Consider the following 17747-nt stretch of genomic DNA (forward strand, 5'->3'; position numbering starts at 1 on the left):
AGGGCTGCTTCTTTCAGAGGTTCTAGCCCCATCCTGTACACCTAATTCTGTACCACTACATCATCACTCAAGGTAAGCCTCCTGAAGTGCAGGGCAAAAAACACTGGCTCCAAGGGCAGTGAGCTAGGGTTCCATGAAAAACAAAGCTTCAATAAAATGAGGTGGGAAAATCCTGCTCCTCTCCGGGAGGCATTCTCCAACCAATGGACCCAGTGTCAGAGGCACAGGACTCTGAGAACACTCTGGGTGGTGTTACCCTGCCTGATTTCCCTCCATGAGCCTGGTGAGACCATGGGAAAGCGCGTCTGGCGTGCGGTGAATAGCAGAGGCTCTGGAGCCAGACTGCCTGGTCCCAAAGCTCAGTTAGCTTTCTCCTCTTATTGGCTGTGAGACCTTGGGCCAGCAGCCAACTTCTCTGTAGAATGTGGATAATAATAGTACCTTGTTCCTAGAGTTGCTGTGAGGGCTCAATGAGCCAGCATGTGCACAGCACATAGAACCTGTCTGATGCGGCTAAATGCTCTGTTAAGTGATACAAACAGTCAGGAAACGGGAAATAAGCCAGCTCAGTGCTTCTGTCTCACTTGGATGTTGTTGGTTCTTTGGGGCCTATTTGGAAATTAGGTTTAATTCCATGGTCCGTATGTTGGTAAGCGGGGCTTCTAAGATTTGTTCAAAGGACTCATAGGATGCATTTTTGGTTTGTGTGTGTACACTTCTCTGAAAACAAAAACAAAAACACAACTTCATTTAAAAATCCCCTTAAATCTAGACCTTGAAAGTAGAGGCAGTGTATTAAGGAGGCTGGGAGTGAAGACAAGGGCTTTGTAGCTACATGGGTCTAGGTTCAAATCTCGGTGCCTCTACTTTGCTGCTGTGTGATTCTGTGTTACGTAACTTTTTGAAATTCTGTTTTCTTATTGTTGAAACAAGGATAACACCACCTACTTTGGTGCTGGGAGGATTGAGATGTACATATAAAGTGACCAGGAATAACTGTGATTATTCCCTCCAGGTTCTGAAGATGGGCAAGACTTGGAAACTGAGAAACCCTTAGTGAGTGGGGCCCAATTAGCTAGCACATCCCGCTAATTTTAAATCAATCCTTTAGAAAATACTTTTATAAGAGCACACTTACATAACTTCTGTTATTTCCCTATTTTCCATCTATACTGAAATACTTCAAAGCACACAGGGCAGAAAAAGACCCACACGGGCATGAACTGAGTGCAATTGAGAGTGTGTCAATCGAGGCTCCACTGACTGGCCAGGTGACAGTGGAAAAGCCACTGAGGGTGTGGGATGAGGGCTGTCCCTGCAAGATGCTGAGAGGGCACGGACATGAGGACCTCTCTGATGCTGGCCCAGCCCCTTCATTCAGGGATTTTACTAACCACAGTTTTCCTCTTGTTTTAGGAGGGTGAAACTTGGTTGACGGCTTGCATTCACTAGCTCTCTATATCTCTAGTTGACAAATCACCTTGTGCCAAGAATTGACTCATTTGCAAAGCAACTTGTAACTAATGACACTTCAGCAGTCTAACCAGCAGGCCGAGCATCTTGGAGGTCTTAGAAAGAGGTTACTAAGCATGTTCCCACAGCCAGGTTAGAACTGATGCTTCTCCTGTGGGTCTGAGGGCCAAAACCTTGACCTTATACTCAAAATCAAAAAGCTGCAGAAAAATCACCCCAGAAGCCAGCCAGTTCTGGCAATCTTCATTCAAAGTTTATATTCAGACACACAAAAATTGCTATCTCAATTCTTTAAAAAAAAATTTTTTTAATGTTTATTTATTTTTGAGAGAGACACAGAGTGTGAGTGGAGGAGAGGCAGAGAGAAAGGGAGACACAGAATCTGAAGCAGGCTCCAGGCTCCGAGCTGTCAGCACAGAGCCTGATGCCGAGCTTGAACTCACAAACCGTGAGATCATGACCTTAGCTGAAGTTGGATGCTTAACCAATTGAGCCACCCAGGTGCCCCTCAATTTTTAAAATATTGAAACAGAAGGACTCCCACACATAGCCACTAAGTGTGACCAAAATAGCTAGTTTATGTCCCTATTTTGGCCAAAGGGCTGTGAGCTTCTCAATTGTCTGGTCATCGCTAATCAAACAAATTTAGGGTTATATGTGGCTTACTTGTGAAGGGAAATTCCTTAGAAATGTTATATTGGGATGGGGTGGGAGTAAACCAAGTTTCCTTAATTATGTGTATCTTTAGAAAGGTCACACAAGATGGAAAAGGGAATTGACACTTATGCCAATAAAATCCTTAAATACTACTACTGAATGTGAAAGATCAGGAAGTTTTGTTCTGTATCTGTGTAATATTAATGTTAGTATTAATTATTAAATAATAATAAAAAATTCATTTAATGTAAATATTACATTAATGTCACATTAATTCAATGATATTGAATTTTAAATAAAATTAACCATATTAAAATTAATATTATTAATAATAACAATATAGTGTAACATTTCTCTGGGGGGTACTAAAAGGCTTTTCCAGATTCACTCATTGGAAGTAAGAGTGGGACAAATCACTATGTCTGCATTTTGGTTTTGCTATTAGGGAAGGAGGGATCCTTGTCTCCCAGAAAGGGAAAATGTCAGTGCACAGGGAGGAGCTATGTGACTATTACACTCAGTATATAATAGGATTAACAGATTCAGGGAATTAAAGGAGGAAGTATTAACATTAATTGTTCTTTATATATAATTTACATAACCCTCACAGCCACGCTGTGAGGTAGATTTTATAAAGAAGGAACCTAAAGCCAGCAACTGTTACTTGACCTGCCAAGTAGATGTCTGAACCAAGAATGAAACCCAGAATTGGGACGTCAAAGCCCTAGCTTATGGCCCTGCACCAGGCTTTCACAGACCAGGGGATTCTAGAACTCAAATATTTGACTGAGTCAAGCAAATTCAATTATAATATGAATGACATTATTGTATTATATTTTGAATAACTGAATTTGATGAATTTTAATAACTAAATGTGAATTAGATCAAATTCAAATTAAATTCCAGCAGCCAAATACATTACCAAATACAATACATAGCAACACCTGCTAGGGAGAGGGGACAAGGGGGAGAGTAAGGCTGCTAAGCCCTTGCCCTTGGAAGCTGACGTCCTTGCAGTGGGGAGACAGGCCTGTGCAGAAGCTGTGAGCCCTCTAAGGGCCACATGCAGGGTGGGTGGTGGAGTCATCTTGGAAAGGGCTCTCAGAGGAGGGCCACTAGAGCTTAGGCAAGACAGGAAGGAAAGAGACCAGCCGGGGGATGGGAAGAGGGGCAGCATTGCTGGGAGGCAAGGGAAGGACTGCCTGGCACAGGGGGAGAGGAGGAGAAGAGGGGCAGCCCCCCTTTTACAGCAGAGGTGGGGGGGATCTACAGAGCAGGGCCTCAGGCCCACGGAGAAGAATGAGCCTTGGCATAGTCCATGCTGTCTGCAAGAGACACGAAGGGTGGAAAAGAGAAGTCCTGAGGAGGCTGGAGGCAAATGAAGAACTCATGTAAGCCATCCTCCATTCTTAGGTGAGGGCAGAAGAAGTCTCCAGTGAAAGGAGATTTGCAGAGGCCTGTGATGGGCACAGTAGGGAAAGGCCAGCCTCTGGACTGGATTGTGTACCCCACATGGCAGGAGTCAGACTTTATGCTTCCTTTGAACACACACTTAGCACAGTGCAAAATGACAACAGACCAGCATATGCTGGCTAGGACATGTCATTAACTTTCATGTACTTTATTTCATTTCTCCCACTCACATGGCAGTAAGTGAAAACCCAGCTGCACAGCTTCTAGAACCATGAAAAGGCCTGCCTAGAGAAGCTGGGCATGCTCAAAGTTTATGTGCTATGCACAAAGGATCAATAAAGTGCTGGGAGTGGGATGGAAGGTGACCATGGAGTTAGGTAAGGGGTGAGACCAGGCTTCGGCCCTTGTGAAATAAGGCCCCATGTCAGCAGTAACACAGGGACTATTTAAGAGTATAACTTTCACTCGAGCCAACTTGATCATCTTCCTGAGCTTGGTAAGAAATGGTTTATATAGTAGGAGACACGTATTATCTCCATTATCTCATTATTGTGAAGTTTTATTATTCACTTTACAAAACGTTAGGTGCAGAAAATGATCAAATGCACTTTGCTAACAGGAAAGCTTTAAAGATCTCATGGAAACATGAGATTTCTATAGCTTTTGGAGAGAGAGGATGGTTTCTTTAAAACTCTGTTGGATTTATTCAGGTAATGTACTTAACGCAGTGCTTGGCAAATAGGAAGCACCTATGTTTGTGGATGCTACTATTGATCTTCCTTATGGGCGATTATTAAATAGCTGCTCCAGATTTTTAAAAATCTAAGCTAGGGGCACCTGGATGGCTCAGTCGGTTAAGCATCCGACTTAGGCTCAGGTCATGATCTCGTGTTTTCGTGAGTTCAAGCCTCGCGTCAGGCTCTATGCTGACAGCTTGGAGCCTGGAGCCTGCTTCAGATTCCATGTCACCTTTTCTCTCTGCCCCTCCCCCTCTTGTGCTCTCTCTCTCTCTCTCTCTCTCAAAAATAAACAAACATTAAAAAAAATAAAAATAAATAAAAAATAAAAAATTAAAAATTAAAAATGTAAGCTAAAACAAGAGAAAACAAGCCAAAACAAACAAATCCCACAGTCATTAAAGAGCAGCCAGGAATGATACTCACTTTTCATAGCTCTTAATTGCCTGTTCCACTTTTTGCTTGTAGATATTGAGCTTGACTCCTTGGGGGTTAATTAACATCATCTTATTTGTGTCATTGCACACATGTGCCAGAGGGAACACCTACACACCAAATACCAAAGGAAAGTGTCATTTGATATGTTAACACCTTCAAAAATGATCTACACAGCCATAAAGTATGTTTTTCTGACTATAAAATCAATATAATTATAGAAAAATTAGAGAATACAGAAAATCATAAAGAAAAGAATCAGAGATATCATTGCTAACATTTTTATAATTTTAAAACTATAGATATATAGATAGGATTTTTTTTAAAGTTTGTTTTTGAGAGAGAGAGTGAGAGTGGGAGAAGGAAGAAAGAGAATCCCAAGCAGGCTCTACACTGTCACAGTGCAGAGTGTGACACAGGGCTGTAACTCACAAACCATGAGATCATGATCTGAGCTGAAATCAAAAGTCAGATATTTAACTGAATGAGCCACTAGGTGCCCCCAAACTATATATTTTTATTATTTATTTATTAAAAAAATTTTTTTTCTTTAATCTGTATTTTTGAGAGAAAGAGAGACAGAATGTGAGTCGGGGAGGGGCACAGAGAGAGGGAGACACAGAATCCGAAGCAGGCTCCAGGCTCTGAGCTGTCAGCAGAGAGCCCAAACCGGGGTTCGAACTCACGAACCGTGAGTTCATGACCTGAGCTGAAGTCGGATGCCCAACCAACTGAGACACCCAGGCACCCCAAACTATATATTTTTAAAATTACCACCACCACACACACAAAACAACTGTTTCATGAAACTCTAGCCAGAATCAAGCATTATTTTCATAAGCCCCTGTCAAATTGATGAGAGTGAGCAATTTTTAAGAAAAAGGTTCCCCTTGTTGCTACTTTGTAAATTACTACTTGGGCTAAACATCTTTTTCATATATTTATTTTACATTTGATTTTCTCTTGAAAACATATGATTATAGTTAACATCTGTTGACCATTTTCCTTGTCAATTTATAAGATATTCTTATAAATGTCAAATAGAGAAGCCTTAGTGATCATATTCAGGAAGAACAGCGGAATACCAAAAAGAGAAGTCTCCTTTCTAGTCTTTCTGTCTGCACTTGGTGCTTGCTTCTGAGTTTGGGGATGCCTATGATTCAATGCCATCTTAATAGTACCTATAATGGTATATATTTATCTATTTACCTGTTTGCATATTACTTATATCTCCTTAGTAGAATGTAAACTCCATCAGAGTAGAAATTTTGTTTTATTCACTACTGCATTCCTATTGCCCTAGAACAGTGCCTGGCACATAGTGTGCCTTCAACAAATATTTGTTGATAAATGAATAAATATATGTTCATAAAAAGGTATATTTCATATCTTAATATTTAAACAAAAAGAAAAGTCTAAATAACAGAATACCAAGCTATAATATTGTTTCAGAATTATATATTATTCCAACCATATGCAGCATGTAGGCATTTTGAAAATGTGGGGAATTGCTTTTGAGAAGTAAATCTTTACTTTCAATCAAGATGATATAGTTCATGCTTTTATGTTCCCTCTTGCATCCAAAATCACACAAAAATAGTATTGTTGTTATTAAGAAAAAATGCATACAACAAAAGGAAAGAAAAAAAGGTCAGATGCATGGTTGATAAATTTCTAGATAGAAAAGTTGACCAGAACTGTGAACAAGTGAGCAGGGCTAAAGTTGTGGACTTGTTGACTCTGTGTCCAAAGATGGCATGGGAACACGGTTCCTGGAGAGCAAGCAGGACTATGAGTGTTCTGTAGGATGAGGGCCCAAGGCAGGCTCAGTGCCTGAAGCCAGTGCTGGTATGAGGGTCTCTGACCCCTGGAAGAAGGCTCTGCCAAGTGAGAGAGGGCAGTGATGTAGCCTCACCACCCAGAACTAAACCAAGCCACCCTCTGAATCTATCACATGCCAGTATCACTGTGGAACAAGAGCTCTAAATGCCAATTAAGGGAGTCAGGGGATGGATTTAGGCAACTGCAAAACAGAAGGAGAGAGAAAAAAAAAGATAAAAAAAAATCTTGTTAAAATGAGCCACTGTACTAAAATTCTAAAATACACAATGAAAACATGCAAAAATGATAGCTGAGAAAATCAATAATCAGAAAGTCAATTTAGAGAAGAAATTAATTCCATGAGCCATCTGGACTTCATATTAATTATAATTAAAATTAATAATTGTTAGGTTATTCAAAGAAGTAACTGTCATATAAAAGTACAAAAACATATAAGAAGAAATGGATGGGGAAAAGAATATTTTAAGGAATAGAATTAATCTTGGAAAAAATGGACATTGAAACAGAAGACTATTAATTTTGAAATTTAAACATCAAGACCAAAACAAACAAGATAAAAGGCAAAGATGCAGAAAACTAAGGAGAAAGAAAGAAAGTTAAGAGCTGCAAAGTCAAACCTCACTGCTTGTCAGACACATGAATTCAGTACAACCTTTGTCAAAGGAAAGGGGCCAGAACAGTGGGTTAAAAGGTGAGTCGACTAGACTTTGAACACTGACTGAAGCTTGCGGAAATGAAAAAAAAAAAAAAAAAAAAAAAAAAAAAAAAAACCACAAAAAAAAACAAAAACAAAAACAACCCCCCCCCCCCCAAACCACAACTCTCTAAACAGAGCTACATATCACAAAAACTTTCAGAGGAAAAAAAAATCGATCTCAACAAAATGAAAGACCTTTACATTTTTATCATCCCTGGAAAAAATATCCCTTTAGAAGTCTATAAATAGCTCTCCAAGAGTGCCAACATATGGCTCAACTGCAGACCAACACCACAAAATATTTAGCAACATGATAACTTATATTAATGTTCTACTTCCCTCTTTTGTGGTTTTGGATCTCATGCCTTGCATGGTCATCATGTACTTCAGTGTGGCGGTAGTTCAAATTTGGCTCGTGTGCACCCACTCTCATTCCTTTCTGCATGCAGATTTAGGGAAAGACAAAGTCATACTCCACACCTTAAATCTGTGGTCTTAGTTTTTACAACATGGTGGTCACGTGGAGGTCCTATGGGATATTCTCTTTATGATGTCAAATTGCAGTGTGACGATGAGGTCATAAGGGGCATTCTCACAGGATTTGAGGGATCAGAACCATGCCCGCCCAGCTTCTGCAAGGAAGCATGTGGGGAGGACAGAGAAATTGACAGATCTGTTTGAAAGAGAATGAAACCTGACCACACCACCTTTGAAAATGGTTTACTTATTACCTCTCATAATGCAAATCAAGAGAACCTCTTGGATAATATTTGATAACAAAAGAGAGCCTCATGGTATTACTTCAATTCTCCTGAGAGTAACCTAAAAGAAGTCTTACCAAATTGGTATTAAAATAATCACTCACTGTGTGAGAAAATTTTAACTATGAGAAAGGGAGGGAAAGGAAGAGAGAAAGAGAGAGAGAAGGACTGGGGGGCGGGCAGGGAGGGAGGCAGAGAGAGAGAGAGAAAGAGAGTGGGTCAATACATGGACAGTCAATTCCGGCCAATTCTGTTAGAATTTTTCCCACTGTTAGACCAGAGAAAACCCATAAGCAACCTAATTTTGTCAATGGCTCAGTTGGGTAAGTGCCTGACTTTTAGTTCAGCATGATCTCACAGTCTGTGGGTTCTAGCCCCACGTCAGGCTCTGTGCTGATAGCCCAGAGCCTGGAGCCTGCATTGGATTCTGTGCCTCCCTCTCTCTCTGACTCCCCCCCCCCCCACCACTCGCTCTTGCTCTCTCTCTCTCTCTCAAAAATAAATAAACATTAAAAAAAAGAATAATGTTGTCAATAACGGTGATAGTGTTTATCCTTTACTCTCTGCCAAGCACTAAGTACTCTCTACATATTTTCTCATCCAATCCCTGTATAGATATATACATTGAACTGCAGGTTTTCCTATATGGCTTTCCTCTCCACTAAACTCTTCAGTTATTTCTTTAAAAAAAACCCCTAGTTTTCTCCATAATACATGTACAAAGTAACCATTTATTGAATATCTGAAAGACTGAAACTATAAATAAAATAATGGCCAAGGCTCAAAAAAAATTTTAAGTTTATCTATATTGTAAAACATAATGAAGTCTGGATTCCACCAAATTTGAATTCTTAGTAATTAAGGCACAGGATAAGTGTAACTTGCTATTTTTAAAGAGATATTTGCTAGAAACATGAATAATGTGAAGAAGATTTTAAGAGATTTAGCTTACATAAGAAAACTATTCTGAAACAAGAAAATAGAAAATTAAAATGAAATACTATTTTCACAGAACAATTGGCAATTTTTTTAAGTGTATTGCTTTTAAGTGATAACAAAAATATAGGTAAATAGGCACTCTTAAAATTCCAAGTAGGGGTGACTGGGTGGCTCAGTCGGTTGAATGTCCGACTTTAGTTCAGATCATGATCTCACTGTTTGTGAGTTTGAGCCCCCACATCAGGCTCTGTACTGACAGCTCAGAGGCTGGAGCCTGCTTCAGATTCTGTGTCTTCCTCTCTCTCTGCCCAACCCCCCCCCCCCCCGCTTGTGCTCTCTCTCTCTCTCAACAATAAATAAACATTTTAAAAATTCCTCTTAAAAACTGAGAACAAACCGAGGGTTGATAGGGTGTGGGAGGGAGGGAAGGGTAGGTGATGGGCATTGAAGAGGGCATCTTTTGGGATGAGCACTGGGTGTTGTATGGAAACTAATTTGACAATAAATTTTATATATTAAAAAAAATTCCAAGTAAACTGTGCAATGTGGGGAATAATTAAACAAGTTGTAGTAATTCATATTATTGAATATTGGTACAACCATTTAAAATTAATCCAAATATGGTCATTACAAGAGAATATGTTCATAACATATGCTAAATGAGGAAAGCAGAATACAGAACTGTACGAACAGCTATTAGTTGTTAAAGTCATACTACAGGTTAGAATTCCTCCCGACAACGTTCTGGGTTTATCAGTAATCCCACATTTTGAAAATGAGAAAACAGTATGAAATTGTGTGTTTATATATTTATTGTTCAACCCTGACTGAATTCACTAATTTCATTTTTTTTCCAACTAAATCAGTTCTTCCAACAAATATCCCAGAGCTTGCTGCCAGATTGGCCAAGGAGAGGTCTGATGGGACATGTGTAATGAAAACCCAAAGGCCATGCAAATCCTGCATGGGTAACTCTGAACGCAGACGCAGTGGCTTTTTAGACAGTGCAGTTGCACAAAATGCTGAGTGTAGAAGCTTAAACGTCTGCTTTCAAACTGGAACATCTCCAGTCTCCAAAGAACAAAGGAAAGCAGGACCACAGAATTAACTGGCAAAGAAGCAGTGTGTCAACAAGATCACTCATAAACCCATGACAATATGTTACTTACTACAGGGTAGATTATGTCTCACATTTTTCATCTGAACTTTTAGAAAATAAAAGGTATTTTTTTTTCAATGTAGTGAGCATTTTAATTGGCATAGTAGATTAAAACTTGTTGACTTGGAATAATGTTTACTGTAGACTGCTGAGTAAAAATGAAGGCACAAATCTGTACATTGAGTTTGACTTCATTTTGGTAAAACAAACACAGAGAATAAAGGATATATAGGTAGATAAAAAGGTCTGGTCTGACAACCACCAAGTGATTCATCAGTGGTGGAAATATGACTCTACTGTTTCCTTCTTTTTCACTTATCTGTATTTTCTAATTTTAGACACAGTGAATATATTTAGCTTTTGCAATAACTGTCCTTTTAAATTTTTAATTAAGATAAGCCTTTCTATCAATATATAATTGCATTATGTTCAATGTTACTACATTTGAAAGCAACAAAATGCCTGTCCTTCACAGCATCCCTAACCTCTTTGCACTTAGCTTCATCAGCTAAATGATGAGATGAACAGTAACTTCACTAAGTTGCTCTAATTTTTAGATAGATACTTTGTTGATATCAAATGCTTCACTCAGTACCTAGTGTGAGGGCTCTTCATGTACTATATTAATGGGATTGTGCCATGACCTGTCAGGAGTAAATGACAGAGCTAGTGTGCAAGTCCAGGGTATCTGACCACAGAACTATGCGCGTAATGAACCCAGATTAGGGCAAAGCAGGAAAGCCTTGATGGGAAGCTGTTAAAGACATCATGATGTTGATGATGATAATGTAAACTTTCCAATGATAGATTAATGTTCCCAAATTATTTGGGTTTTTTTTTTCCGAAGCAATTGGCAATAAAGAGCTTTCAATTCCAGATTTGTCAAATAACTAAAACAGTTTTATTTGGTATATGACTTGGTGAAGAACTAATCTTTTTGAAAGAGCTAAGGTAAAATTATCTGGTCCGTTGGAAACCATAAGTGCCAGTTAGTATCTTGTAATGAAGAGTTGCTAGGGCAACCTCTCTGCTCAATACTTCATTTCCAAGGTGACAGATTTGATGCTGGTCCAGGAAACATTGAAAACCAAAGTAGCATTGTGTTCCAGAAGAAGAAAGAGTCCATATATAAGTCATGAATGAAACAAAGAGCTGGGGACAAAGCCAAACTCTGCTTTACAATTCGGCCCAGACAGATGTGGCCATACACACAACGTAGGAGTAGGAGTCAATTAAAATTCTTAATGAAGTGGGTTAAGATTCATGTTTCCTTTTCAGCTCCATTCTACTTTTTTGTCTACTTTTTTTGTCCCACTAAGGGAGACATATTTTTAGATTATTGTTTTCCTATTCTTCCTATTTATAAGTGAGGGTCTCTTCCAGTCAGAGAAAATATTAAGGAATAAAAGTGTGCTTTGAGAGTGAAATTGCAATTTACTGCAGTATATTTCTATCATCATCATAATTCTTGCTCTTACCATTAAAAATGGAAGAAGGTGGGGCGCCTGGGTGGCTCAGTTGGTTGGGCATCTGACTTTGGCTCAGGTCATGACCTCGCGGTCCATGAGTTTGAGCCCCGCATTGGGCTCTGGGCTGACAGCACAGAGCCTAGAGCCTGTTTCGGATTCTGTGTCTCCCTCTCTCTCTGACCCTCCCCTGCTCATGCTCTGTCTCTCTCTGTCTCAAAAATAAATAAATGTTAAAAAAATAAATAAATAAAAAATGGAAGAAGGTAAGCATGCTGGGTAGTGTGCTACTTACTCACAGGTCTGTGATGAGAATTTACGTTGCTGCAAAAGGCACCAAGCACAAATGTCTACATTGCCACAAAAGGTACCAAGCACAAGTGTCCATGGTGGAAGGCAACTGAAAAACGTTGATCCTCATCCCTTGACTTTGCTTTCTAGAGTCAGAAGACTAGAATGCTCTCCTAAAGAACAGGATCCTCACTACTCTTCCAGTTTTTCCTTCTTGGAAATCACTCCATATTTTTCTCTTTCTCAGCCCTACATGGTTTAATCCTACTTAGCTGACTTCAAAAATAGCCTTGGGAGTGCCGGGATGGTTCAGTATGTTGAGCATCCAACTGTTGATTTCAGCACCTGGGTAGCTCAGTCAGTTAAGCAACTGTTGATTTCGGCTCAGGTCATGATCCCAGGGTCATGGGATGCAGCCCTGTGTCAGGCTCTGCACTGGTCATGGAGCCTGCTTGAGATTCTCTCTCTCTCCTCTCCCCTGCTCGCACTCTCTTTATCTCTCTATAAAAATTTTAAAAGTTTTTTTAAAAAAAATTTTAAAAAGAGAAAAAATAGCCTTGGATTCACTGCCATTGTTGCCACCTGGGTCACAATCACCCAGGCCTTGCCTCCTGACCAACCCTTACCTTCCCAGCCTCAAACCTCTCCAACTTTTCTGCATATTGCAGCTAAAGCCCAAACTTTATCTTCTCTCTCTTCTGCTAGAAAACTTTTGGTTGTCCTCAGGTTGATATTCCAAACTCTTAATCAAGGCCCTTCCTTTACGAGTGTTAACACCAAACTTTCTTCGGAATGACAAACTTTCTCTGACCCTGAGACTTTGCCACCTGCTCTCTCACTACTTAGGATATCCCTCCCCACTTCATCACCTCATAACTCCTTTTCTGCTCCAGGCTCTGAACTCTCACAGCCAAGTGTGAAGCCTCTTTGACAATGGAAACTGGGTTAGGGACCCCTCTTGCATCTTGACTTCAGTACTTCCCACTTGTCACATTTAACTAGAACTTATTTTAACTACTATTTCCTCCATGAGATGGTAAGCTGTATTTGGGTAAGAATATTGGTTGTCTTGTTTAGCTATATTCTAGAGACCAGCTCAGGGTCTGCATATAGTAGGCATGTAATATTTGTGAAATATTTTTGTAATAAAAGCCAATGTTTATTGAGTGCCTGCTAAGTGCAGTCTATTATGTGCATTACTTCTTTTAATCCCATGACAGTCTCAGAGTAGGTATATTATTATTACATGAATTGCTATGTTTATTTCTTCAGAATATGAGCCAGTGAGGAGAGGATAGGTTGAATAAGATTTTATGTCTGTATACTATTTTCAGGGTTTTCAAAGCATTTCTATACTTGTAGAGCAAATGTTTATCAAGAGATATTATATAGAGTTCCTCTCAGAAAAAAGGCTGTCACTGTAACTACTAGAAATGTAACATTTATTTCAAGGGTGATTTGGTTTCATCTGTCAAAAATTTAAATGTATACACCCTTTGGGTCCAGAAATACCACTTTACAGACGCTATCCCAAAGAGAGATTTATACCTGTGCCCCAAAATCTATGTGCAAGGAAATCTGTCACAGGATTGTTTGTGATATGGAAAAGAAGGATACAGTGTAAATGCCCATTAATAATGGGAAAGAACTGGGGATGAAATATACAGCATAGGGAATATAGTCAATGGTACTATAATAGCATTGGATGGTGACAGATGGTGTTACACTTGGGCTGAGCACAGCGTCACTTACAGAGCTGTCAAATCACTATGTTGTGCACATGAAATAAAAGTAACATTGGAGAATAACCTTGAAACTAGTAAGAATGAGACCCATATCTACACATGTGTAAAGGTCTCTAAGATCTTAATTTTTAGAAGATAATTTTTATAAAAGATAATTTATAAAAGATAAAAATGGCAAATCCATATGATATCACCTCATTTATGTTTACTAAAATTGTTATGCATATGTATATGTTAGGTATACATATGTACATATATGAGTTTGTGTGTAGAAAAAGAATTGGAAAGACATTCACCAAACTACTCAGAGGGTTTCCTTCCTAGATGAGAGGAGTTGAGAAAGAAGTTTCCATGTTTTCCTTTAAAGACTTCTATATGCTCATTCCCTACTGAGAATGTATTCATATGTTACTTAGCAAATAAAAATAAAAAAATAAATTAGTAAAAATTAAGTTCCCTTTATATTTCACCATTATATCATTTGTTATAGGTCTGTTTTTCTTAACTTTTTTTTCAGTGTATCATTAATACATATTCAGAGTTAAAAGCACTACAACAATAATTAGAAAGTACATAAACAAGACCCCCAAGCCTCCAATAATCTCATGACTCAGATAAACACTATTAACATTTTGGTAAAAGAGAAAAGGAGGGAGAAAGAGTGCCACGTCTTACATCATACTTACATGTAACCAAATTTACATGCTATATGTGAAGATTTGTGCCTGATTTTATCATTTAGCATTAACTATGTTGAGAGATTTTCCCCACGTCATTTCTTATTCTGGAGAAATATGATATTTAATGAAAGTATGACATTCCATGATATAGATGTTTAGATATTTAGGTTGCTTTTAGGGTCCTCAATGTTAGATATAAGACAGTGCTAACTATTCTTTGAATATATGTATTAGTATTTCTGATTATGAAATATATAAATATGGATTTGCTGGAGGGAAGACTATATGCTTTTAACACCTCTGAGTGTACTGCCAAGGCTGAAACAATTTATACTCCAGTATAAATCTAGTATATCCAGTAGGATATAAAAGTTCCAATTTCATCCTATCTTTTCCATCACTGTTCATTAGTATTTTTGTTTATTAGTACTTTTTTAATCTTACAAATTTGATGGTGGTGGTAGGGGAGTTGTCTAATTGGCTTATCAATTTGTGTTTTTTCTAAACACATATATTTGGTTACCAGTAAGAAATATTTTTGAACGTAGTTTTGACTCCCCGCCCTCTCCAGACTCTCCACTGAGGTATTTACCATTTTTTTATTCCTTTATGGTATGAATACATGTGCATGTGTATGTGTACACAGAACAACAAAACACTGATTTATATGCACTCATGTGCTCACACATACACACACACACACACACACACACACAAACACACACTGATTTATATGGATGCACACACAAAAATATATTTAAGACATTACTCCTATAACTTTTTGTTGTATATGTTACAAATATTATTCTGAGCTCTTTCATTTTATTTACATGTTTTTATGTAATATAACATTTTTCTGTATTCAATCTATAAATCTTTCCCTCATGGTTTCTTCCTTTGATTTTATGCTTATACTTCACTACTGTTATCATATTTGTTTTTTGAGAAATGTACTTTTCCAAGTTTCAGGTTATTGGGAGGCTTAGAAAGAGACATGATAAGCACAAGAAAATTCTACTTCTCAGGGCAGTTCACTAAATACATCTTATTCCAAATAAAACTCAAGAATATTAATAAAAAGGGGTGCCTGGGTGGCTCAGTTGGTTAAGCGTCTGACTTCAGCTCAGGTCACAATTTCACGATTTGTGGGTTTGAGCCCTGCATCTGGCTCTGAGCCCTGCATCTGTCAGCCCTGCGTGCTGACAGCTCAGAGCCTGGAGCCTGCTTCAGATTCTGTGTCTCCCTCTTTCTCTGCCCCTCCCTTGCTTGCTCTCTCTCTCTCTCTCTCTCTCTCTCCCTCTCTCAAAAAATAAACACTAAAAAAGAATATTAAGAAAATAAATGCACAAAATAGGGGAAGCTGCCACCAAACTTCCTAGAAGAAATAAATCAGTTTCCATTTCTCTCTGTTGCTTCTGGAAGAAGTCAAGTTCAAGGGATATGTTGTTATCTAATCGGTTTAGAGTTCACTGGAGGTACAAATAGAACCTGCCAGTCACAAGGTCTCAGCCAGGGACAGAACCACTCACCGTGAGGTACAGTCATTAGGAATGTAGGATAAATCACAAACAACCTCCAGAGCAAAAACCACTGGTTGTGTCAAACCAGGATGCATGTTGAACTCCATGGGCATAATGTCTTAAATGTGACTAATAGAAAAAATTTGCCAATTTCTCTGCTTCTTCCAAATATATCAAGACCAGTTAGATAAAGCCTTTTTAAAAAAGTTTTCCTGCCTTTGCTTTTTTCAAATTTTTATGATGGAAAATTGAAACTATGTAAAAAAAAAAAAAAAGCAAGCAGACAGAATAGTAGAATGAGCTTCCCCTAACTCAATATTCTTCTTATGAAAATTTAACAATTATCAACTCACAGCCAATATTGTTTTATCTATTTTCTCTTCCCCCAACTACTCCCACTATCCCAATGATTTGGAAACAAATCCCAAGCACCCTACATTTATTCTATAAATATTTCAACATGAGATAAGATCTTTTAAGGATACTATTCCCATTTAGTGCCCATAAAGCCTGATATGTTCCTATTTAAGTCATTAGCTAACACTGTATTTGTCCAGAAGCACTGGGGTTTGATCTTCATATCCTTGCTTTTTGTATGTTCCTCATCCTTGAACAGTCTAGCTGTTCAGCTAGATCTGTTCTTGCCAAGGGCAAGAGCTTTCTGGTTGCCCAATTCAAGGGGAACTTTTCAGTATTTATTTGGCTGTCCTCCACGTTTAACCCTTCCATGCCCTCCTACTGCTTTTTCCCCTTCCAAGACACGGCTGTCACTCTCTTACGGTTCTTTGCTCTGGCTCACTCTCAGTCTCTCTCAGTCTCTCTCTCTCCCTCCTTCCCTCTTTCTCTTTTTCTTTTGGAGACTTTTATGATGGAAAAGATGCACTATATTTAGGAACAGAAGGTAAGCAAAGGACATAATCTCTCACAAATTCTCCCAGTCCTTTGATACTGGATGATGTTCACTCTTGACTCATGACTCTGAGATGCTTTTCAAACATTTCTGCAGCTCCACACTGCCACCCACCAGCAGCCAGTCATGAAAAAGGCCAATTTCTTCTCAGCTTAAAAACAAAAATGCTTAAGAGCTTTCCTCTCTCCTTTTTACTATCTTTACAAACACTTTTCTTTTCAATGGCTGAAATACATTTCTCTTACAACTGTACAAGACCCAAGTGGGCTACTTTTTATTTGAACTGGAAATGAAAAATACATCAGGCAGGGACACAGAGAAAAACAGTTTTACCTCATCAAAGACCTTGGAAACAACATACTTGTCCAGAATGGGAATGTAGGTGGGGGTGTGAGGGACCGCTGTCAGTGACAAGGCATCCATGATGGTGAGTTTCTTGGCAACCAAGCCATGAGTTTTGAGCCAGTTTTCGGAAGACATACTTGAAGAAATAAGACAACAAAACTATGATGCTTAAAGCTTGTAATAAACAAAAACATAACACAACTGTCCTGGAAAATTAAAGTACTCACTCTTGGCCATGAACCTGGCTTTCTTCTTGACTCAATCTTTCTAATGATATGCCATCTGGATACTCATTTATCAACAGGACACTCATTTCTGTGGAAAGAGAAATGACAGTTGTATAATTTTTTTACCAAAATGCAAAAGGATTGCTCTTATCTCAGAGTTCAGTTGTGACTGAAGGCTAATAAATGAATCATATTTCAGAGAATACTGACCTGTCATAGTGGGTTCTCAGGCAAGATTCATTTACAGTAACACTAAAGACCAATGCATAGATACAAATGGCCCTATTGTTTTGCTTACCTACTTCATCCCATATCCATTCAGATCTCTCTCCAGGAAGAATGAGACATTCATTCTCTCATTCCCCAGAAAATACATTTTTAAAATGTTGAATGAGAATGCCAGTAACCATTGATTGTTCAGTGTTGCCCTCATTAGACTCCCCCCAAATT

At 38.6% G+C, this 17747-nt stretch overlaps 1 protein-coding gene across 3 annotated transcripts in view; it reads right to left on the bottom strand.

Annotated features, from left to right (window-relative positions):
* Positions 1–17747, bottom strand: part of VWA3B (von Willebrand factor A domain containing 3B) — a 204806-nt gene that overhangs the window by 44782 nt on the left and 142277 nt on the right. For all 3 annotated transcript variants that reach the window (XM_042981227.1, XM_042981228.1, XM_042981229.1), the window contains exons 18-20: positions 17298–17385; positions 17059–17206; positions 4707–4825 (exon numbers count right to left, since the gene is read on the bottom strand). In XM_042981227.1, the coding sequence (XP_042837161.1) occupies positions 4707–4825; positions 17059–17206; positions 17298–17385 (355 nt within the window). The remainder of the gene's footprint in view (positions 1–4706; positions 4826–17058; positions 17207–17297; positions 17386–17747) is intronic.

This window comes from Panthera tigris, chromosome A3 (genome assembly GCF_018350195.1).
Source record: "Panthera tigris isolate Pti1 chromosome A3, P.tigris_Pti1_mat1.1, whole genome shotgun sequence".
NCBI classification, from domain to species: Eukaryota; Metazoa; Chordata; class Mammalia; order Carnivora; family Felidae; genus Panthera; species Panthera tigris.